This window comes from Ammospiza caudacuta, chromosome 2 (assembly GCF_027887145.1).
Source record: "Ammospiza caudacuta isolate bAmmCau1 chromosome 2, bAmmCau1.pri, whole genome shotgun sequence".
NCBI classification, from domain to species: domain Eukaryota; kingdom Metazoa; phylum Chordata; class Aves; order Passeriformes; family Passerellidae; genus Ammospiza; species Ammospiza caudacuta.
The window spans coordinates 34878744-34903282 of NC_080594.1; the positions used below are offsets into that span (position 1 = coordinate 34878744).

At 45.0% G+C, this 24539-nt stretch overlaps 1 protein-coding gene across 7 annotated transcripts in view; it reads left to right on the forward strand.

The window, feature by feature from the left end:
- MYO7A (myosin VIIA) overlaps positions 1-24481 on the forward strand; it is a 58634-nt gene extending 34153 nt beyond the window's left edge. For 3 of the 7 annotated variants that reach the window (XM_058800608.1, XM_058800604.1, XM_058800605.1), the window contains 25 exons: positions 608-784; positions 2429-2518; positions 3711-3838; positions 4369-4495; positions 8360-8479; positions 9189-9362; positions 10539-10766; positions 11162-11332; positions 12356-12473; positions 12753-12879; positions 12994-13163; positions 13269-13459; positions 13993-14117; positions 14841-14998; positions 15481-15634; positions 15752-15907; positions 16262-16367; positions 18077-18190; positions 19274-19361; positions 20155-20261; positions 20461-20646; positions 21482-21598; positions 22072-22155; positions 22690-22809; positions 23528-24481. In XM_058800608.1, the coding sequence (XP_058656591.1) occupies positions 608-784; positions 2429-2518; positions 3711-3838; positions 4369-4495; positions 8360-8479; positions 9189-9362; positions 10539-10766; positions 11162-11332; positions 12356-12473; positions 12753-12879; positions 12994-13163; positions 13269-13459; positions 13993-14117; positions 14841-14998; positions 15481-15634; positions 15752-15907; positions 16262-16367; positions 18077-18190; positions 19274-19361; positions 20155-20261; positions 20461-20646; positions 21482-21598; positions 22072-22155; positions 22690-22809; positions 23528-23617 (3426 nt within the window). In that variant the 3' untranslated portion in view covers positions 23618-24481. Of the gene's footprint in view, positions 1-607; positions 785-2428; positions 2687-3710; positions 3839-4368; positions 4496-8359; positions 8480-9188; positions 9363-10538; positions 10767-11161; positions 11333-12355; positions 12474-12752; positions 12880-12933; positions 13164-13268; positions 13460-13992; positions 14118-14840; positions 14999-15480; positions 15635-15751; positions 15908-16261; positions 16368-18076; positions 18191-19273; positions 19362-20154; positions 20262-20460; positions 20647-21481; positions 21599-22071; positions 22156-22689; positions 22810-23527 lie in introns of all 7 variants that reach the window. The other 4 variants (XM_058800606.1, XM_058800607.1, XM_058800610.1 and 1 more) reach the window with 4 other exon arrangements.
- The last annotated feature ends 58 nt before the right edge of the window (positions 24482-24539 follow it).

The window sequence follows — 24539 nt, forward strand, 5'->3', positions numbered from 1 at the left end:
CTCTGTACCTTGGTGTTAAGACAATGAGGTGCTCAGGACGTGGGCAATGGAAATTGTTGCTTCAGCACAACTTGTAAAGATTCTAGGGAGCTGGATAAGTTGCTTCTTGCCTTGTCATACACATCAGTGAAGAGCTAGAAGAGAAGAATTGCTTGTCCCATAGCCAGCAGTACAAGAGCAGAAATGGATTGAACCTGCATGCCTATAATGCATATTACATTACCCATGAGCTTGCCTTCACTGTGGTTCTTCTTCCCCTGTGGGTCAGGAGCTGCCAGTCCCTGCCTCTTAGTAAGGTTGGCATTCCCTGTCAAGCAGCAAACCCCTTGTGGGGTTCACAGACACATTGATGGTGGCACAAACACAGAGCCACACAGAATGTCTGGTCCCAGCCAGCAGCCTGCCCAGCATTCAGAGAGGGTGTGTGCTGCAGGCAAAAAACAGTGTGCCACTGTTACATGTGGCACAGGCAATAGAGGGAAGTATTTTATCTCCTGCAGCTGTACAGAGAGACCACAGGGGGGATCCTGATGGATTCAGCATGGCTGGACCACCCCCTCCACTGACCTGGTGTGAGCTAAGAGGCTGTGACTTTCCTCTCAAATAGGCGGCACTTGCTGTATGGATCACAATCCTGCGTTTCATGGGAGACCTCCCTGAGCCGAAATACCACACAGCCATGAGTGATGGGGGTGAGAAGATACCAGTAATGACAAAAATCTATGAGACTCTTGGGAAGAAGACCTATAAGAAAGAGCTGCAGGCTCTGCAGGGAGAAGGAGAGGTAACTGTTGTGGCTGTAAAAGAGATGTTGTTATTATTAGGTGTTGGATATTGAAATGTGTTGGAAAGAAACAACTTGTGGGGTTTGCTGCAGGCAATCAGTTTGTTGATTTTATTTGCGCTCATGCTATGAAGGGAGATTTGCCTGTGATCCTGTCCCTTCCTCACAGGGGGAACTGAATGTCCGCCAGCTGAATGTTCCCCAGTGAAGGAAGTGCCCTGATATCTCTCATGGCACTTTGATCTCTCTCCTCCACCCTCCCCCCACCTAAAGTACAGGGGGGAATGCAATGTCCTATGTTTCTTACTTGGAGATTTCCTTTTGATCTGCCCTGAGTCAGAAGAGACTAAATTAAAAATGTGCCCTTAATCTTGGAGCAGGAAGTAATTAGTTACCAGGAGATTAAGCTATGGAAAGAAAATTTTTTAAAACCCAAATCCCTATTGCATCCTGAGTGCCTTCTGGATGTCACTGGAGGACTTCATCTTAGTATCCTTCCCAGACAAAACATTATTCTGGAGAAATCAATGTCCACAGTGCTGATACATTTTCATCTTTGGCAATTGATTTATTCAACAGGATGAGATATAATCTGCCATTGGCATCTTCTGGATGCCACTGTTCAATTTTCAAGAAGTTTTCTTGACAAGTCTGTAGTATTTGCAGAGGTAAATTAACAAATCTCTTGTTCTTAAAATGACGATACCATTCAGCACTTCTAGTGAATTACCTGACGAGTGTAGCCTAAGGATCATAATTCTGTAAAAATATACACCAAGAATCACCTTTCATTCCTTCTGCCCATAACTTCTTGCTTGTTTATTAGAAAAAGTTGTATTTTGGCCAACTGAGATATCAGGTAGTACAGAAGAGAAGGAAATTTAAGCTGTCCTTTTTGACTGTGGTTAAATCATCTCTTCACAGTACAAAAAGTTGCCTGAGCAAAATGATATGCAAATCCAGGTTTACAGCACCAGCTCATGTTTATAATGGATATAAACCATCACAGCCACAGGACTTAAAGTGTCATTTAGGTGTGAAATTGTGGTCTTTTCAAAGCTGTTTACATGGGTAAAGGTTAACTGGGCCCAAAAGTTTGCTATAAAAGCAGAAAGCCAGCAAATAATATGATGACATATAGTCAGTGCCTGGAACTGTCCCACATCAAAGGTGTCCTTCTGGGAAACCTGACAGAGCACAGGACTGGCTAAAAGTTATGAAACCACAGGGGGTGGACTACCTGTCCATGAATCCCTGGCTACATGACTTCCGGCTAAAAACCTGCTGTGCAAATGGCTTGTCTCAGAGAGTGGCCTTGCTCATCTCATTTCCACTGTCATACAGCAGAAATGGATGGACCCGGACTCAGCACAAATCAGCCATGTATTCAACATAACTTTTTTCATATAATTTTGATCTGAGGGAAACTTACTGATTAGAGAGTACTTACAAAATTCAGAGCCAACCCTGGGTTATCCAGAGGCTCAGGAATATGGGTCTAGACTTCTGGTTCCCATTAGCCTCTGACACATCTCAGTCTCTGCTCAGGATTAATGGTCTTTTGCAGGAGCCCAGGGAGGCAGAGAGAGCACTTGTTCAGCACTTGCATCTCACCACTTTGCATCCCCTCCTCTTGCTTTGCAGAGTACTCATGTTGATGGGCACAAGAAGAACAGTGTGCGGCACAAACTGGTCTCCTTAACACTCAAGAAGAAATCCAAACTGACGGAGGAGGTGAGGGGAGACGCTTGGCCGCCTGGCAGCACAAGTGCCGTTGGATTGTCTGCAGCCCTCTCTGACTCTCTTCTGCTTTTCCCTAGACAACATAGAACCAGCCCTCCTCTGGGTTTGGCGCTACCTGTCTCTCTGCCTGAAAGATTTAAGGAGTGTTTAAGGGGAAAGGTTGGCTTCCCGTGTCTCCTTGAGTCATTCTGCACCTCGCGCCGGCCTCCCCTCGGCTCCTGTTCTCCATCCATCCAGCACCTTCCCTCCCCTCTTTCACAGCCCTCCATCCAGCTGCTGATACCTCTCACCACTCTGTGATGGTCTGATTGCTATCCCTGCTGTTAGTTTCCTGCCTGTAGATAGCAGAGATGGGGTCTCCAACAGCACTCTGCTCCACTCCAGTGCCAGGGACAGAACTCCTCATGGGAGCAGTTACCCCAGGCTGAGAGCTTTTGAGAAGTGCTGTCTCAAAAGAGTCAGGAATGATCAATCTTTCAGGTGGGGGTGATGGAAACAATTGATAGACTGCCGATTTGCAGAGCAGGCACCATCTTACCTGGCGACACCTGCTTGAGAGCACGAAGATTGGGGAGAAACAGGAGAGAAACAGGGCCTTATCCAGCTCACCCTAATTGGCTCTGAAGATGCTCTAGGAATGTCTATCTCTCTAAATGGAGATGGGGTTAACTAGCTGAGACAGTGAGCTGCTAGGCAGACAAATGCCATCCTTGTTTTCACAAACAGCACTATGCTTAAGCAGTTTCAGCTGCACCATTAGCGTGGGCAATGGGTCCATTTTGCCTGTGAAAACATTGATGATTATTTTAATATGATTAGATTAAAGGGACAAGTCCTCCTTGGCAAGTAGATGGTTTATTCCAAAGAAATTTGGTGTCCCTGTCCTAGCAGCAGGAGCAGCTCAGAGCTGGGATACAAGGGGGTGCCATTGTAGAAACCCTGGGAAAGGACCAAGCAGGTGGAAGTGTAACTAGACAGGACCATTTTTAATTTCACCCATATATGATTAAAGCAAACACAGTCAAACCCTCCCATTCCCTTTAAAATCCTAGATCAAAGAACTTCTGAGAACCCTCCTGGCTGGTGGAGGAGTCCTTCTGGGGAGCACCACACACTTGGGATGGGGGTGGGGGGCCCACAGTGACTGGCTGTCCTGAAGGAGACCAATATGTTTTGTTGGCAGGTGACAAAGAGACTTCATGATGGTGAGTCTACGCTGCAGGGTAATAGCATGCTCGAGGACAGACCCACTTCCAACCTGGAGAAGCTCCATTTCATTATTGGTAATGGCATCCTCAGGCCAGCCTTAAGGTTAGACATCAAAACAAAGGCATGAACATGCCATTCTTTCCATTCCTTCTTTCTTGAGCTTTTCTTGAGCTATTCAAACAAATTTGATATTATCTGCAGCTTTACAAAGCTCTTGTTTCATTATTTTTTCATGGTTAAGTTGTATAATGCAGACTAGGCTGGATCATATTCCTTACTGCCCATATCAGACCCAGTGGAAAGACTATGCAGATTCAAATATTTCTGGAAGTCCTAATGACACTGGATTGGTCTTTTAAATGCCCACTCTTGTTCCTCACTTCTCTGTTTTCCATTTGACTATTGTATCTCTTTTGTTTGTATGAATATTTTTAATGGTCTGCTAATGAAAAACTCAAACTCATTTCAGCTGCTAAATGAAGCATTCAAAAATTGGAAAGTGTCAAATGAAGGGCACTTGCTCATCTCTGGTTTAGCCAATTTATGTGTTTATGTTTATTAATAGAAGCTAGTGTAAAATAATTCCTCTTTTTTATTGTTTAACTTTTAATTATTTTTAATTCCTATTGTAGGGATGAAATCTACTGTCAAATCTGCAAGCAGCTGACTCAGAACCCATCCAAAAGCAGCCATGCTAGGGGTTGGATACTGATGTCCCTTTGTGTGGGATGTTTTGCTCCTTCTGAGAAGTTTGTGAAGGTAACTTGCAGATGACATTTGTCTAATGAATTATCTACCAATACATTTTCTTTTCTACTCATGGGACAAGCTTTTGTCTTGGGTTTCACAGTAGAGGGAATCCCAGTCTTTGCCAGAAATGAAGATAAGAGAGTTCCTAAGGAAATTGTTCATGATCCAAGGTTCAATGTCTAATGTCAATCAGATGAGTCACTCCTGAGAAGTGACTGTCTCTTTCCTCTGACTCTAAAGGTAACGTAGACAACCAAATTACGTGATGTCTCCTGCATGTAGATGTGTGAAGATGTGATTAAGTGACTTCTGGTAGGAAATTTGTTTAGGGGAGCCTGCAAGTGGAATTCACACAACCAGAATAGCCCACATTTCTCCTCTGTTTCTTATATGCAGAGGTCTGTGCATTCAGCATTTACCGGCTTTGACAGTACGACCTCAGGCATCTACTCTACTATAACTGGCAAGGTAGAGCACAGCCAATTACAAATATAAATTTATACTAAAAAATGCACATGGAAAGGGAAGGATTTAATTTACATGGAAGTATGTTTGCAAAGGTGCTGTCTGAATGATGCTATGTTCCCCATCATGTGTCATATTGAGAACATCCAATTCCAAACAGCCACATGAGATGACATGTAACCCATCTTCAGCAGCACTGTGGATCAGCAGGACTGAAGTCAGTGGGAGATGCCAAGTGGCTGACACTTTAGAAAATCAGGTTGTTCTTAAGGATTTTCTCTTTTCTGGGCAAAGTTCTGTTGCCTAGATTTGAACAGTCTGCTTTCCAAATTAGAGAGTCGTGGAATTGTTTGGGTTGGAAAAGATGTCTAAGACCAAGTCCAACCACTGCCAATCCAGCCACTGCCAAGCCTACCACTAAAGCATGTCCACAGGTGCCATATCTGCTTTTTTTTTTTATACTTCCAGGGATGATAATTCCACCACTTCCCTGGACAATTTGTTCCATTGCCTGACTGGAAATAAAGATGTTCCATTAACTTCCATAGATATCATATTAGGTACTGAGTGTTCAGGACTGAAAGAGCTGAAGCCAAGAATAGAAATGCCTCCTTCATCCCCAGGCCTTGTCAGTGTGAAATCTAATAAAGAAGATAAATCACTGGCAAAGTCACAGGAAATTAAATTAAGTGTGGAAATGAGATCTGAGAAGTATGGTGCAGGAAGTTGTGTTGGTTTAAATCTTTAATAATAGAAGGTTTCTTTAGGATAGTGAAGCACTTGTCAGAAATAATGTATAAGTAGTTCTGGAGGCTCAGACATAGAATCATACAACCACAGGATCATAGAATCACAGAAGCATAGAATGGTTTGGGCTGGAAGGGATCTTTATAAGTCATCCAGTTAAACCCTGCTGCCAAGTGGGCGTTCCTTCCACTAGACCAGATTGCTCAGAGTTCTATTCAGCCTGGCCAGGGATGAGGCAGACACAATTTTTCTGGACAGCCTGTTCCAGTGCCTTACCCCACCCTCATAGCAAATAATTTCTTCCTTATGCGCAATCTAAACCTGCCCTCTTTTGGTTTAAAGTAACTTCCCCTTGTCCTGTCCTTCCATGCCTTTATCAAAAGTCCCTCTCCAGCTCTCTTGTAGCCCCTCTAAGTTCTGGAAGGTGCTCTAAAGTCTCCCTGGAGCTTTCTCTTCTCCAGCTGAGCAACCTCAACCCTCTCCACCTGTCTCTATAGCAGAGGTGCTCCAGCCCTATGAGCATCTTAGCAGCCTCCCCCAGACTTGCTCCAACAGCTCAACATCTTTCTTGTGTTGGGGGCCCCAGAGCTGGATGCAGCACTCCAGGGGGGATCTGGTTTGGGCAGAGCAGGGGGCAGAATTTTGCCCTGCTGCCCACACTGCTGGTGATGCAGCGCAGGACACGTTTGGCTTTCTGAGCTGTGACTGCTCCCTGATGCGTCATGTTGAACTTCTTGTCCATGAATACCCTCAAGTCCTTCTCCCCAGGATTAGTCTCAATCCATTCTCTGCCCAGCCTGTGTTTGTGTTTGGGATTGCCCTAGCCCAGGCGCAGGAAATTGCTCTTGTCCTTGTTGAACCTCTTGTGGTTCACGCAGGCCCAACTCTTAGGCATGTCCAAGTCCCTCTGCATAGCATCCATTTCCTTCTATGATTCTGCCATTCAAAAGTATCAATTAGAACTGAACATTTTGAGAAGGATTTCATTGATAATGAGACAGGTCTTCAATATGTATTCCAGCTCCCAGATATTCAAGGTATGCTTTGGATCCCACCTTTATCGCATCATGTGTTAAATATGGGCCAAGGCACATTAACACTCCTTTTCTTTGCACCTTTCTTTCAACTAACAGTGGGTCTAGGTGGGAAGGTTCAGTCACAAGGAAGTAGGAATGTGAAAAAATATGTAATTGCATATTTTTCATTATTAGCAATAGCATAATTAAACCTACACTTTGACATTGCATCAACCATTTACAATCATTTGCAGCAGATCTCTGCGGGGTGCAGAGGTTCAGGGACATCACACCATAACCAATATGATCCAGTGAAGTCAAATTAATTATACCTAAAAAGACTATAGTTTTAATAAATCTCTATATGATCCAGTGAAGTCAAATTAATTATACCTAAAAAGACTATAGTTTTAATAAATCTCTACTGTCCACGCATCTCTAGCTAGTACATGATTAGTTAATCCTCGCTGTTCGTGCATCTAAAATAGAATACTGATTGGATCACCCAATTTTTCACGCGTCTTGCTGTGGTCGTCTGACCCACCCATGACTCACTTTTTTCTTACTTTCCCAAGCTTGCTGACAAACTTCCTGAGTCCTGATGACTCTTCTTCTTGTATCTTCTTCAAGAATATACCGACCCCATTTCTGAATATGTCCATTATTCATTGTTTGTGAGCATGTCCATTGTCCATTATTACAAGCAGGCTGGATTGTGCATCAGCTGAATACGGCCATTGTCTAGCAAGAACTCCTCAATCTGCAAAAAACTCTCAACAGATCTCATTCCTATAACCTCCCTGTGTTACGTAGGTACTTCATACTGTCTCTGTAAGTTAGGATTTACTGAGATATCTGTCTCTCTGGCCATGTTATTTATGGCTGACAGTGTTACAAAGCAGTCTGTGTTTCTGAAGGAATAGCTGTGTGTTATCATTCAGAGAACTCTATCTTTCTACAAAGTCTCTCAGAAAAAATTGGTTTACAGATTTATTAGTCTTTGCTAACATTTTGGCCAAGATGTTTGTGTAAAATTTTTAAGTGTGTTATCTTTCATATTGTGGAAATCACTGGATTTAATTTTCTCTACAATAATGTGGTTATATCTTAACATACACTGAAGTGCTTAAAATTCTGTTTTAGGCCAAAATGCTATTTGAAATCTGACTAGGGATATATCTGTTAATGTCACTGTGAAAGATCTTTTGTGCTGTCAGTTAAATGTTCTGAGTAGCATTCACTTACAATCCTCTGGAATCATTACTTATACATGTTTTTCATTTGCTCCCATCTTTTTGGCCAACATTCAATAACATTTTATAACACATCTTTAAAATACAAAGATAGAAATCCCTGGCAGCAATAGCAGGAACAGAAGAGCTTCTGCTCTGGCTTCAATCAAAGGTCTATCTGGTCTGGTATCTTATCTCCTCTGAAACCAGAAATGCACAGTAGAAGAACAAGGCAGGGGTGCAGACTGTCTACTGTCTCTCAGCTTCCAGTGATGTGATGCAGGAACATCCAAGCCTGAGTGGTATCACTGTCATTAGTCACAGAGGGCTTTTCTCCAATAAAACATTACTTTTTGCAAATGCTTGGCCTCTTAAGCTGAAGGTCTAAACAATGTGCTCCCTGCTGCCGACAGTATTTAAGGAACTTTATCAACGGAGGCCCCCCAGGTTACGCTCCCTATTGTGAAGAGAGGCTGAGGCGGACGTTTGCCAACGGGACAAGGACACAGCCACCCAGCTGGCTGGAGCTGCAGGTATGAGCCCCTCCATGTCCTCCCCAGGGAACTGGGGCTTAGGGTTTAAGCCTTCCACTGTCACAAGAACCACATGTCTGTCAGGACAGAATGTGGGACAGCAGAATGCCTATTCCTGTCAACAATTTTCATGAAATTCCAACATATTGCATTCCCTGTACACATCCTGGATGTGCTCCAGTATATGTTGAAGATCAATCCTTTTGGCTGCATCAGTATTTGTAAATTAAAAATGTGCTGTTGGCATTGAGTCCAGCTGGCGCAGAGCAAGCTCCTGTGTGTTCAAAAGCTATGTTCTAGATGAAAGTGGCTGCAGGCAAACTGCCTCCCATGAGTGGTCCCTGGGGCTTGTTTGGGGATAATTATGGCTGGAACAGGCAGTTTGTGCAAATTTGCTCATTTTCTAAACTGGTTTGCAAGCATATACAGCTGTGTTCCGGTGTCCATGAGCATTCCCAAGCATGTTTTATTTTCTGGATTAGGCACTTTGATGACTGAATGTAGTAAATAAAATATCTGTGACTTCCAAGTGCTTCCAGTGGCTGGCTGTACATTATCCTGTTGATAAATATGGTGAGGTAGCACTGAAAAGCAGCCAGTCAGTGGGATCAGGAATTAGTAAGTGGTTACCATAGTGGGGTAGCGGAGTATGCAGGTAAATAGTATGGAAATACACGTAACATTATAAAGTTTGACTTTAATCCTTTAGGCGACCAAGTCCAAGAAACCGATCATGCTGCCTGTCACGTTTATGGATGGCACGACAAAGACACTGTTGACAGACTCTGCAACAACTGCTAAAGAGCTCTGTAATTCTTTGGCTGACAAAATCAGCCTGAAGGACCGATTTGGCTTTTCGCTCTACATTGCACTTTTTGACAAGGTACATCTTAACTTTTGTTCCTGAATAGTTCTGGGAAAGAAGAGGGAGGTTCTCCTTGCTGTCGTATAACTTCCAGAAGGCAGAGGGATTATTTCTACAGTGCAAATGTCAGTATGATTTTCACAAAAAGAGTAGTCAAACTCTGCAGCTGGGGTGTAGGAAAATCTCTCTCCTCTGAATATCCTTGGAGATATTCAGAATTTAACAGGAAAATGCACAGAGAAACCCATTCAAAGAGGCACCTGTTCTGACTAGTCTGGTGGACCAGAAACCTTCAGAAATTCCTTTCCTCCTACAAGCTTATGTGATGCTATTCTCTTACTCTCAGTTAAGCTTATTAGAGATGAATTTCCAGTAAAACATCCTACCTGGATTTTTATGCAAGGGAGCCAATTAAATTTAATTGGAAAGCTAACAGTTGAAATTAAGCTTCTGAAATGAGATAAAATCCAAACTGCCATGCCAGCATTGGCATTTAACCTGCTTTATTTGACCTAAAAATATATATTTCTCAGAAATTCTGTTGAAATAAAGGTGAGCATAAATGAGAGGGGCAAAGCTTCATCAGGTGAGACAACAGCTGCAAGACAATGAAACTCAAGTATACCAAGAGCTGCTGTATAAGAGGATGAAGTATATTCTCACCTATAGATGTGGCCACCTCTGCCTCTAGGTGGGGAAGAAAATGGTTTACACTCTGTATTCTTCATCTTTTTTGAGGAGACATTCAGCAAAGGATGCTAAGTCTGAGGAGATGTAGTGCTTTGGAGGCTTCATGGCAGACCCCAGTGAGGAGACATGTAAATTTCTGTAACAGGACAGGCTCTTTTATTCTGGCTTTTTCTGATGCTTAGCTAGGTTGGATCCAAGTCCATGACTTCAAAGCAGCACATTTCAAAGCACAGTATGAATCAACAATAGTTTAAAATGGGACCATTGGCTTTGCTGAATCATGTTGATGCTCTTTTTTCAGTCTGGATGGGAAGCTGGAGCTCAAAATGTAATGGCTCACCCAGCCATGCTGCAGGACTTGGCTGACTAGATGACATAGAACCATTGATTATTTTTATTATTCTGATTATAAAGGTAGTCTGAGTGACTCAAAAATAGACCTCTCTACCTAAAACAGTCTGCATTTGTTCAGGTGAATGGCACATTTCTCTCTGCCCTGCCTAGGTGTCCTCGCTGGGGAGTGGCAATGACCACGTGATGGATGCTGTGTCCCAGTGCGAGCAGTATGCCAAGGAGCAGGGAGCGCAGGAGCGCAACGCACCGTGGCGGCTCTTCTTCAGGAAGGAGATCTTCACCCCCTGGCACAACCCCAGCGAGGACAACGTGGCCACCAATCTCATCTACCAACAGATCGTGCGAGGGGTGAAGTTTGGGGAGTACCGGTGTGACAAGGTGTGTGACCTCAGCAGCTCCCAGTCTGGTCCAACAAGTATCTTTGAGATGGTGAAATAGGTTACAACGAAGGGGATGATAAATATTCCTCCCTGGAAACCCATTAGCTTGGGCATTATGGTACTCGGAAAACAGGAACTACAGCAGTCAGATTGTCTTGACTGGGCTTGGAAGCTTCCATGTGCTGCATGAGCATTCTTAACAATGAACATGGTAAGGCTTAATCATAGCTTTCAGTGGTCAATGCCCTGAACTTCAGATGTGCAAAAAGGTGCAGAAGTGAAGTTCTGCCAAAAAGAAGCATCCCCACACAACTGTGTAGTACACCCAGCCTCCACAACATGCTTCTTGATGACTTGGTGACAGCATTAACTTGATTTGTTTGGCTCCCACAGGAGGAAGATCTGGCAGAACTGGCTTCCCAGCAGTACTACGTGGACTATGGGTCAGAAATGGTACTGGAAAGGCTGCTAAATCTAATTCCATCCTACATTCCAGACAGAGAGATCACAGCTTCAAAAACAGTGGAAAAATGGGCTCAGCTTATTATAGCTGCACATAAAAAGGTGGGGACAATAGATCACCTGTCAGGGACCATGTCATGTTTCAATAGCTTCATTTGCCTTTTAAACATGTGTCAGACATTATAGTTTAGCTCTTAGCCTGGCCTAAAGCTAAAACTGTGAGAAAGGGTAGGGCTAGTACTAACCATATTCAGCTTTACCATTGGTTTTTATGCAAGATCTGGCAAAAGACATCCTGCAAAGATTTACTGTGAGATGTGAAACACCATCTCAGGGGTGACATTCCTGTTACATGAGATTGTGGTGTTACCGGTTGTATTACAGAGGAGGTTCATGTCTCTGGGTAATGTCAGGGCTTTATTGTGCCAAGCACTGTATAAAACCTCCCTGGCCTCAATTAGCACATTTGTGACACTTTCACACGACAGCACTTCCCAGTACTCATTACCCAGTACTCCTGACCACTCATGAGGGGTGATGTTCCTGGCATGAGCATGGGCATTCATTTAACATCAGGAGCCACCTTCAGATCAGGATCCCTACTATGTAAACATCTCCATGTGCATGGGGAGTCTCACCTGAACTTAACTATCAGTGGAGACACAGTGATTCACTTGGACCTTGCACATCCCCTGTCAGCCTGTCAGCTTTGTACAGAAGTGTCAGGTGTCTAAGGATGCCCTAAGTAAGAGGCTTAAGAGATGAATGTCTGCTTCCAGCTAAAGGAATGTCAAGCTGAAAAGTAAACACTTACTTTAGGGAAATCCAGTCAGCTGAGGCCAACCTCACTGAGACTGGTTGCTCCAGATGCTTGCCCAGCTTTCTCCAAGTCAGATTATTCCATAAAGTGGAAACTGAAGGCCAGGACTTTGACCAAACTGTCACTTGTTCCTGCAGTAGTTTGGCCCTTAGCCACACAGAGACCTCCATTAATATTTGTTCCAAGATCTTCAGGTCATTAATATTTGTTCCGAGATCTTCAATCATGGATTGATTTTCCTTGCTTCCTTCCTGGATATAACTGTGTTTTGCTTCATGTTGGTTGTGGTTTGCTTTTTTCTGTAGGGAATTTATACTCAGAAGAGGGCAGACCCAAAAAAGGTCAAGGAAGAAGTAGTGGATTTTGCACGTTTCAAGTGGCCTTTGCTGTTTTCTCGATTTTATGAAGCCTTCAAATTCTCAGGTGAGTCAGTAGAGCACATCCCCAGAGCACAAGCTGCTCTAAAGCAAAAGGAAGGAGAGATGGGGATTCCAGAGACAAGAAGGGGACCATCTAGATGGTCTTTTTTGGACACATTATTTTTGTTGCGTCCTGATTAGCAATGACTCAGTCTATGGGTCTGCCACTATTTCTCTCCCTTAAAAAACCAGAGAGCTTTTTGATAATTGCATCCTCCTTTAAAACGTTTTCTATATCCTAAGACCCTTCATGAGCTGATTGAATGTCTTGTCTTAACCCCAGGGCCAAGCCTGCCTAAAAATGATGTGATTGTAGCTGTCAACTGGACAGGGGTGTACTTTGTGGATGAACAGGAGCAGGTTCTCTTAGAGCTTTCTTTCCCAGAGATCACAGCTGTGTCAAGCAGCAGGTAAGGAGGAATAGACTGGGCTGGCAATCTCACCATAGATCAGTCTTCTTCCAGGCTTTGCCTCTGGATGTCATTATGTTTCATGTTTATGTCTCCTATAAAAATATATCCCAGAGGAGGAAAGCTGCAAGGGCAGAGTTTCACCCTGGCCACCATTAAAGGTGATGAATACACTTTCACCTCCAACAATGCAGAGGACATCCGGGACCTGGTGGTGACCTTCCTTGAAGGATTAAGGAAACGATCCAAGTATGTGGTCACTCTCCAAGACAACCCAAATCCAGGCAAGTAAATAGTCCAACTCAGTGGTAAATGTAGAGATAGATTTAATATTCCTGAGGAATTTGAAAAAACAAAACAGTTCTAACCAATGGTTGGGTTTTTTGCAGTGGGAGAGGAATCTGGGTTCCTCAGCTTCCTTAAAGGAGACCTGATAGTTCTGGACCAGGACACAGGAGAACAAGTGATGAACTCGGGGTGGGCTAATGGGTTCAATGAGCGGACCAAGCAGAGAGGGGATTTCCCAACTGATTCCGTCTATGTCTTGCCTACCGTCACCATGCCTCCGTTGGAGATTGTGGTAAGCAGTCTTATGGAATTACACAACTTGGTACAATGTCCTGGGAGGTCAAAGCCTTCATGGAGTGCTTAGATCTGGCCAAGTCTCCCTGAACGTAAGGCAGAAACCAAAGAGGATGAGAGAGGTGACAAGCTGTCCAAGGCAAAAGTGATCTCAGCCTTTCTTCTGATCTTGGCACTCAGGACACCACAAACTTGTGGCTTGGAATGTCCATGAATTGCGCTAAATCCTTCCAGCTGGCCTGATTGCTTAAAGGTGTGTTTGTGGTTGGAGGGAACTGCTACATTCACATGTGGAGCTGTAGGTTCCAGAGCACAGTATCTTCCTTAGGAAGTGATCAACAATATGGAAATAATTGTTATTCCTTGCATCAGTGACTGAGAATGGCAGAGAGAAATGACAACTGTGCAGTTCTAACTGACTGTTCACAGGAATTGATGGATTATTCTCACTTTCACTGTTCTTGTTTTGTATCTGCTTCCTCTCTTTGAATACATCAGATACCAGGTAACAGAGAGCTTTTCATCCCACAGGCCCTGGTCACAATGACCCCTGACCAACGACAAGATGTTATCAGAACCTCACAGATGGCAGTTTCAGACAGTGAAGAAAGAGTAAAGCCGTACACCTTGGAGGAATTTTCCTATGATTATTTTAGGTGATTTTTTTTTAACCATTCTCAAAAATTATAGGAGTCCATCTGCAGGTAGCTTGGGAATCGGGAAATTTTTGCTGCTGAGAAAGACTCTAAATACCCCATTGTGTGACTTTGTACAACTGCAACTTTTGGTTTAGGTCATGGCATTTGAGCTGCAGGTTTTCCACAGACAAGGTTTTGTAAAGTATTTCTTCTTAGCAGAGGTGTAGCAATTTGAAATTTAATATTATGTGGGAGGATGTTCTTAAGGCTATATAGGAATTTTCATCTCAGTTCCAAAAATTTAAATGCGCACCACTGCTGAATGCAGCTGACCAAAGCTCCCATTTCTGTTTGGATGGGCTGGCAATCCAAACAGGCAGATCAGATCCTCTGAAATGTCTTCCCCTTGTCAGGCTTATGCTAGGTGATATTCTTTAAGTGTGGCTGCCTGACCATTCATTGCCATCATCCTTCCTGTGGCTAGAAGCTTTTTGGGATAGCGTTGGTGATTGTGGTGTCATTAGTGAGGTAGGGTCTATAAGAGACTCTTCTGAGCCATAGGAGAGTACAAGTGGTTCTCTTTGAGCAGAGCTGGATACTTGTTAAATCATGATGTCCCTTTTGATGTAAGGGTTCATTAGCTACATGCCGTGAGTAACCATCCTAGGTGAAACATTGGCCATAAGCTGTTTCTTATGATCCCTGTAATCTCTCTACCTCTTGCTTTGTGTTTGCCACCAGACCACCTCCAAAGCACACCCTCAGCCGGGTCATGATCACCAAGAGCCGTGGAAAGGACAAGCTGTGGTGTTACACCCGTGAGCCCATCAAACAGCCGCTGCTGAAGAAGATCCTGGGCAGCGAGGAGCTGTCCCAAGAAGCCTGTATGGCCTTTATTGATATCCTTCCTCTGCTTGGGAGTCCCCTTGGGAAACAGGTCTGACAGGCAAAGAGCTGAACTGGCTCTTTAGGGCTCCGAGCAAAGCCCAAAGAAAGGTTTGAGGTCTCTTTTAAAGGCTGTGGGACATGCAACAGGCTTGGAAATGGGTCTGCACCACAAATCTGTACCTTAAGCATCCTTGAAATCTGAGGTGTGTCTACTTCTTAATCAGTGAGGATTCAGGGACCAGTTGTTGGGTCCTGCTGATCCACACACACTGACACTGTTCTGTCTTGGTTCAGCTGACTCTCTTCCAAATGAACCTGCTGTGGATGGCCACAGCCCTAGTCAGTCCACGTGGCCTTAGAGACAGAGTTTGATGCCAGAATATCCCTTTGCAGCCACTTCTGTAGTCATGTGTAGGATGTCTTTAGCAACATCATCAACAGACGGCCTTCACCAAATATCCCAGTTAGCTCATCCTTGACTCCCACCTCCCACCTGTGCTGAAATATATGGGTGACTACCCATCCAAAAGGACCCGCTCAGTCAATGAGCTGACAGACCAAATATTTGAAGGTGCCTTGAAAGCTGAACCCCTAAAGGATGAAATCTACTGCCAGACCCTCAAGCAGCTCACAGACAACCACATCAAGTAAGAGCTCTTTGTTCTCCTTGGCCCAAGTGCACTAGACTGTGTTGGGCAAAGCAACATCTGAAGTGTCCGTGCCATGAGTGATTTTCTTTTCCTCCTGGGTCTCTTCTTGTGCAGATACAGTGAAGAGAAAGGCTGGGAGCTATTGTGGCTGTGTACAGGCCTTTTCCCTCCGAGTAACATCCTCCTGCCCCACGTCCAGAGGTTCCTGCAATCCCGGAAACATCACCCCTTGGCAGCAGACTGCATCCAGAGACTCCAGAAAGCCTTGAGGTATGGCACTGAAAGACTCCCAGTCCTGACTGTACCACAACTTCCAAATATGTGTGAAAAAATACAGCTGGGAGATATTTTGATGTCTGGGGGCACAGTGAAAGCTCACAGCCTCTCTCTGTTCCACCAAACTGATTGAAAGGGACATTGGGTTTCTTATAAGCAGTGCAGAAAAATAGAAATTAATCAACTTCGTCCAGGTCCATTGCAGTCACTTTCTTCCTTTTTGGAAGAAAAATAATATTAAGAAAATAGCTGAAGTTACTCAAAAGGATATGCATTAAAATTGGAAGATTTAAAAAAAGGATTCTTGCTATGATGATGCTGTGACACTTGCCACTGTGTGTTTTTCAGGAATGGATCCAGAAAATACCCACCCCATCTGGTAGAAGTGGAAGCCATTCAACACAAAACAACCCAAATTTTCCACAAGGTTTACTTCCCTGATGACACTGATGAGGTAAATGTGGGAGAAGGAAATTCTTTTCTGTCAGGATGGTTGTCAATTTTCTTATTCTCAAAAATCTCAGAAGAGGCTGATATTGGTTCTGATTCAGAAAAGCTCAGCCTTTCCAGAAGCCTCTGGGCCAAAGCATAACAAGGAAAATCCATCCTTGTCTACTCAGATTTGTTGTGAGCTGTGTTTTTCAAGACATGGGTGCTTTGCTGGTGTTCACTGAAGGCTTTAGAGTATGACTGCAGACAGAGGGAAACTGGATGGGCTAATCTATTCACTCACAGTTGAACACAAGCTCTCAGGCCTTGGCTCTCAGTTATTTGGAGTATAACCAACAGATGTTGTCCCCCAATGATACTCAAAGGGGTACCATGATGGCCCCCCCCAGGAATTGGGCAGACAATTGCAGCACTGGCAATTAGGTGACTGAAATTACCCCCTCTGACCTGAGATGACACAGAAATGATACCTGCACTCAGGAAGCTGTCACTAAGCATCTTACATGCTGGAAAGGCAGCTAATCATACTGATGCCAGAGCAGATAGGCATGTCCTTGCAGATACTGCTGTCTCACCTACTGATTGGTCTTTCTATGAGGCTCACATTTCTCTCTTTCCTCATACCCCTGGGTACAACTAAATTTCTGTATTTCTAAATGGGTTTATTTGTAAAACAGTCCACACCCATGGAAGGAAAAGGATGATTCCTCTGCCGCAGCTGGAATTGCCCTTGTTTATCTGTAATGGAGAGCTGAGGGAACTCTTGGGGTTTCTCATCACTTTGAGTATTTTTTCCTAATGGCAATGCAATGAGCATGACACTACTTCATACACATGCCTCTATGTGAGAGCCAGTAGAAAGAGGCAGTAGGCAGCACTTCTATGCTTGGACAGGTGTGCTGTGATCCATTTGGCCATGGAAGTCACCAGGTGGAGAGAGTGGCATCATTCCAGTACAACATGCATCTGCACTGATGTGGTGCTGAGCACTAGCAGCGCTAATCCCCAAATCAGACTCTTGTGGGATGTGGAACGTGGGTCCTGGTAGTTTGGTGGTTCAATGGTGATCAAAAGCTTAAGTTCCTTAAACTGCTAGGAGCTGAATCTCATTAAGTGGGCAGAGCAGAACTGAGGCAATGCAAATGCTGAGCACAGCTCAAAAGGCAAAGCCAGAATTGGAATGTGCATACAAAGGGGACAGACCTTTAAATATCCCATGCTTTAGATATCCATAAAACAGGAATCATTTTCCCTTTATTCAGCTATCTAGAAGCCAGGCATCTGGCTTAGACCTAGTCTAAGCCAGGCATTTGACTTCTTCATCATCACTGGAGAGACAGGACAAATCAGCCTGGAGATCTCTCACTCTGTCTTTCCCACCCCTCTTTCCTCATGCAAATCTGATCCAACTTCACTGTTGGATCAGAAAAATCTCTTGCATTGCCTGGACAGCTCTGGATAAGCCAGTACAGAATATAGATACAGCATCACAAAGAACAGTGGTACAGCAGTAGCATGACAGAGCTTCTGCAGACATCCCTTCAATGCCCGGAGCCCCAGTCCACAGTATCACTGATTTCACTGGTAGTGGGCATCTAAACCCCTTTGTGGGCATCTAAACCCCTTTGTGCATGTGCACCTGGAGGTCCTCAAAGAGAGCAAAAAGTGGAAATTAACCCTTAGATGGCAGTGGTGATCTTCCTCTCTTTGTAGGCATTTGAGGTGGAATCGAGCACAAAAGCCAAGGACTTCTGCCAGAACATCTCCAACAGGCTGCTCCTGAAGTCCTCTGAGGGCTTCAGCCTCTTTGTCAAAATCTCCGACAAGGTGAGTGACCCACCCAGGGGCTGAGGCAGCTCTGAGGTACCCAGGATAACCCACTTGGCAGTAGGTACACGCTGGTGGAGCCAGAGCCATGTGGTGAGAAGCATTTCTCTACAAGCTGTGTGGCATTCCTAAGTGAGATCTGACCTGATGTAGGTGAGGTTTGCAGTCCCACAGCCCTGACTTACAGCAGTCACCCCAAAGAACTTAAAGCACAGACAGGCAAAGCTCTCCTAGCCTGTTGCTGAGTTGGTTTTATAAGAAAGGACTAAGTAAGAAAAATGTGCAGCTTAGAGCTGCCTCTGGCAACTGAGAGAAATCTCTGGAGATAGTCATCAGAAAGGGAAAGGAAGGGTTGTGGTGGAACAAGTTGCAATAAGGAGTAATGGGTGAAATTAGAGACAGAGCCTGAAGCAAGGTGCTGGCATTGGCTTTCTCACGTCAGCAGTTCATAACACATCAGTGTAAGAAGTGCAAAGCAGTGAGCACAACCACAGGAGACGGGCTGGGCAATGGCCAACCCTGCCTGTGGAGTCTTGCCACTTGTTTGGGGCACCTCAATATAAGAAGGAAATAAAGGTGTTAAAAAGGGCTACTACAATGGTGCAGGTCCTTGAGGGGAAGGTGTGTGAGGAGCAGCTGAGGTCACTTGCCTTGTTCAGCCTGGAGAAGAGGAGACTGAGAGGAGACCTCATTGCAGTCTGCAACTTCCTCATGAGGGGAAGGGAAGGGGAAGACACTAATCTCTTTCTCTGGGGTGATCAGTGATGGGACTCAAAGGAATGGCATGAAGCTGTGCCAGGGAACATTTAGGTTGGATACTAGGAAAAGGTTCTTCACACAAAGGGTGGTTTGGCACTGGAGCAGGCTCCCCAGGGAGGTGGTCATGGCACCAAGCCTGACAGAGTTCAAGGAGTATTTGTACAATGCTCTCAGGCACATGGTGTGATTCTTACAGATATCCTGTGCAGGGCCAGAAGATGGACTTTGATGATCATTCTGGATCTCTTCCAACTCAGGATATTCTGTGATTCTACTGTATGACTTATTTGCTCAGCTTTTGTGACTATGTGCTGTGTCCCCCAGGTCATCAGTGTGCCGGAGGGAGATTTCTTCTTTGACTTTGTGAGACACCTGACAGACTGGATAAAGAAAGCAAGACCAGCAAAAGATGGTAATGATGATTTTTTTCCCAGCATGGGTCACACACAGCCTTCCACTGCCCTCCATGCCTTTCAAACAATATTGACCACATAGTCTGCCACAAGCATTGGAACAGGCTGTTCACAGAAATGGTGGAATCACTGTCCTCTAGTGTTCAAAAAAATGTAGGTGTGGTGCTTAGGGACATGGCTTTGTGGTGCTCCTGGCCATGTTGGGTTAATCGTTGGGCTTGATCTTATAGGTCTTTTCCAACCTCAGTGATTCTGTGATCCTGTGATCTGTTGGGCCACACTGGTGGGAGTGGTGCTCTCTGCACCATCCCTGGGGACATCATCTGGGAGGTGATCCATCCAGGAGCAGCAAAACCTCTGCTCCAAGGCTCTTCCTGGCCCCTGTGAGAAGCACCTGCTGGAGGCCATCTCTCCAGGAAGTGCCTGCAGGAAGGTTTCAGTGGTGGGATTCATCTCACCTCACTGACCACATCCAAAGTGGAACTGGCTGCAGCTCTGCTGAATTTACCAGTGGCTGTAAGACACAGGTGCCTCCAGGGTACAACTCTGTCCTGTGTTAGGCATGGGTGCTATCAATGAAGTACGGTTATGCAAGTGAACCCAGACACTTTTCCCACCTTATTAAAGCCTTGCATGGCAGTGACGTGGTTTGTTGTGCAAAGTCAGAGCCCAGTTGGCCTTGTGAATGTCCCTGTCCCTGCAGGCTCTGGTGGCACATGGGCACTGCTGGATGCAGACACTGATTGCCAGCTGATACTCACACTAGGTGTTATGTTTGCTTCACTTGCCCAGGTATAGTGCCTTCCCTCACCTACCAAGTGTTCTTCATGAAAAAACTGTGGACCAACACAACGCCTGGAAAGGACTCAATGGCGGACTCAATCTTCCACTATTACCAGGTGTGCTAGGACTCTGCAGTAGCAGTGGAGACTTGGGAGGGATTAGGAGTGGGTTGCAAAGGCTTGTCCACCTGCAGATGTTCACAGGGAACAGCCTCTTAACCAGGGGCTGGATACCTCCACAAACTCCATTTAGCATGTAAGAGTGAAGGTGCACAGACATGGTCTCTATCTTTCTGCTGTTCTTTCCTCCGTGCAGGAGTTACCAAAGTACCTGCGTGGCTACCACAAGTGCTCACGGGAGGAGGTCCTGCAGCTGGCAGCTCTCATCTACCGGGTCAAGTTTGAGGATGACAAGTCCTATTTCCCCAGCATCCCCAAACTCCTGAAGGAGTTGGTGCCTCAGGACCTCATCCGGCAGCTCTCTCCAGATGACTGGAAAAGGGTAAACCAGCAGCTTGATTCATACACCAGACCTGGCTGAGAGAAGCCCAGTCTCTTAGGTGACTTGTCTGACATTCAGTGTTGAATTTGGACTGCCAAAATCAGTGACACCTGGTCCTTCTGGAGCCTTACCAGAGCTTCAGCTTCCATGGCATCACTAAGAGGAGAGATTGTACTTGCATGTTCACATACACATGCCTTGCCCCAGGTTTTCTTGGCCTGAGACTGTGGCTGTACTGGTGGATGCAAAGCCAGATGGAAACATGCTAAGAGATGTTCTTATGAAGAGGTGGTCTGTCATTTAATGCAGACTACTGCTTTACACAGGGAGAGCTGTGGCACAGGTGCAAACAGGTCTAGCCTTAAAATATTAGAGGTATCTCACTGCCAAGTAATAGGCCAATAAGTGCTTTCTGTTTCCTGTCTGATATCAGGATCTCTGGGCTGAAGGTCTCTCAGTCTCCTCTGCTGCATAAATTGGATAATCACAATTTATAATCTCTTTAATGGAGTCAGCAGCTCAGCTTATTTAAAAAGGACCCGCCTTTGTTCCAGGCCCTGCTCCGGTGACCAGCCAGCACATTTTTGAAGTGTTATTGGAACAGAGGCTAGAACCAAACATCAAGGTTGGGTTGGGCAGAACCCAGAGCAAGCTGCTCTAGTGGAAGGCAGCCCCATCCACTGCAGGAGAGTTGGGCTAGATGACCTTTCAAAGGTCCCTTGCAACCCAAACTCTTCTATGAGTCTATAATTGTGGAACTGATGCTCCTTTTCTCCAAACATCCCTGGTGCCAGGTTCTGCAAACCCTCCATCTCTGTTGTGTTCTCTGTTGCAGTCCGTCGTGGCATACTACAACAAACACGCAGGCAAAACAAGAGAAGAAGCCAAGCTTGCCTTTCTAAAGATTATCTTCAAGTGGCCTACATTTGGATCAGCATTCTTTGAAGTGAAGGTACCTGCCCTAGGGTTCTCTGGCAGCTTTTAGCCAAGATCAGGAGCCCTGTACCACAGAGGGGTTTCAGATCTGAACTAGACTGGGACAATCCTGATGAAACAGGGAAAAATGTAATATGCTTAATTGGAGACCTGCAAACACATTTGTTCATTGCTGATCTCCCTCTTTACCCAGACAGAAGCATTGTAGAGCTTCAGCATATCTCAGTCATTGGGGCTGTTCCCACAGCTGTGCTGCTGAACACACAAGAGCTCTTCTCTGTTTGGCCAAGGCAAAGGGGAACCTGTTTTTTTTTTCCCAGGGATGTGTCTGTACCCACCACAAACCAAATCCAGACCATCCACCGTGGCACTACAGTTCCATCAAGGACAGTAGAAGCCAGTGCTGTCAGAAGACAGGGAGAGAGGAAATAGGAAGGGGTCTGATTTTGCTTGACATGTCCCCTAACCAGATCATCACTTTTCCAACAGCAAACTACAGAGCCAAATTATCCAGAAATCCTCCTAATTGCCATCAATAAGCATGGAGTCAGCCTCATCGATCCCAAAACCAAGGTAAGCAAAACTTGGGTATTCACCAGATACTCCTGAGCCCAGTCCCCAGGCCCTTATGGAAGACATCCCAAGGAGCATGTTGTTCAGTACTTAGAGAGTTCTCTTTAAGCCAGGTTAGAAAGGCTGGATAGACAGAAAATTTTCTGGAGACAGAAATTCACTGTTGCACTGAGGCAGCCCAGACTTTTTCAACAAAATACAGATTGAGAGCATCAACTATTAGGGCCCTGTACCTGGAGGATGCACACACTCCTTCCTTAATCTTTTCACAGGCAATAGGACAGGAGTTGGAGTAAATGAGATCCTACTAGTTACTTCCACCACCTGCATCACCATTCTATAGTGTAGCAGTCCTCCACAAGCTCTGGAGGATCTGGTCTTGATCTCACTACCATTCCCACGAGTCTCATCACAGTAAGACATCCTTGGCCTGCTGTGATGGAAAGTGAACAGCGACAATGAGAAGTGTCCACAGCCCCTCATGGAAGTTGAGGCTCTCTTGCATGTTGAGTGTCAGTTTTGTGTTCCCACCAGGATATTCTCATCACTCACCCCTTCACCAAGATCTCCAACTGGAGCAGTGGCAACACATATTTCCACATAACCATTGGCAACTTGGTGAGAGGAAGCAAGCTGCTCTGTGAGACCTCCCTGGTAAGAAGCATTTAAGATTGGACCAAATCCTGACTTTGGATTTGGCAGCAAATTGTGTCTCAGAAATTCTCTGGGCTGAAAATGGTCTCTCAGAAGAGCCACTGATACAATTTTTTTCTTCTGAATTTCCCATGGCTCTGCTCAATGAATCAGGGCTTTCACTTGGTCCACCATCCAACTAACAAGCAAGCCTAAGGTGCTTGGGATGTTGCTGTGTCAAGAGCATGAGTGACTGCTCCCTATAACTGGACTGAAAAACACACTAAAGCTGATATGGGCTCAAGGGGTACTCCTGAGCCCTTTAACCAATACCATTTACCCAGCTTGTCCCTAGTAACAATCACAGCAATAAACTTTCTCCTAGACTATCTTAAACCCAAAGCACAAAGGATAAAAATTCCTTTTGGATTGTTACTAATCCGAGGCATTCAGTATTTTGTTGGCCATTTGAAAATTTATGTCCTGTCCAAAGCTCCCCTTGTCCTCAGCCTCAGCAGCATCCTGGGACAGGGAACTCCTTCATCTCAAAGTTGCAAATTATGTTTGGACAGTATTCTTTGTGGTGGTGACATTTCACCCAAGGAAAATGGTGGAATAGGTCAAAATGTACCTGAAAATTTGCAAAGCAAGAACTGGTAGCCAGTGTGTTCAGGAGGCTCAAGCCAGACACTGTAAGGCGTGCTCCAGAGGCTGGTAACATCTTCCCTCTCCTCCTCAGGGGTACAAGATGGATGATCTTTTGACCTCATACATCAGCCAGATGCTAACAGCCATGAGCAAACAGAGGAGTGCAAAGGGTAGCAAGTGAACTGCAAGAAGCCACTGGCACATGGTCATGGGGCTGATTCACCAGCTGAGGGCTGTGGGATACCCGTGCAGCTGGGCAAGAAACTTTGCCTCCCAGATGTGGAAGATGAGCCGAACACCATCAGGGAGTTCAATGGACTCTGACCTTGAGGGCTCCAATCCCACCTCCCCTTCCAGCGAAGATGACTATCTCTGACCTCCTACTCACCTTCCTCACCCTGCATCCCAACTCAATCCTACACCTCAAAGATTTCCAGGGGACACCACTGCTCTCAGAGAGTGACCAAGGCAAAGACACTCCAGCAGGAGGTCACAAAGGCTCTTGGATGAGGATTTTTGTGTGTGTGTGTGTCTGTGTGTGTGTGTGGCTTGCTTTGTTTTCATTTGTTGTTTTTTTCTTAAATATGAGAGCTGTTAGGATGCTAACATGTTTTTGGTGAAGTTCTGGGAATTTCAGGTTTGAAGAGGAATAAGAGAGCCCTGACCCATGCTGGAAAGATTTCCAGTGAACACTGCAGGGCTTGTTTTTTAGTCATTACAAAAGAATACACTGTGTTCTTAAGATGTACAGAAAGAAAAAGCAGGGAGGGAGGAGCACATTTTAACTAGGAATCAGAATAAACAAACTACTGATCAAACAGGCTAGTGTACTAAAGTCCTATCCGTGCAATGCTGGAAATATTTAAAGAACAAATTTTGAAGGTTTGTTTCTTCTTCTATTTATTTTTTAAAATATTAAAAAGGAAAAAAAGAAATCCTGTATTTCGTGCCGGTATCTGGATGCTGACGTGCAGAACAATCCCTTGCCCAGAGACCCCCCAAGAGCCATGACTGCCAGAGGCTGAGTAAGGCACATCTTTCTCAACCTAAGGGTTCAGCTGGAAGCGAAGCTTGGAAAATTAATTATCTCCTTTTGCTCCCTG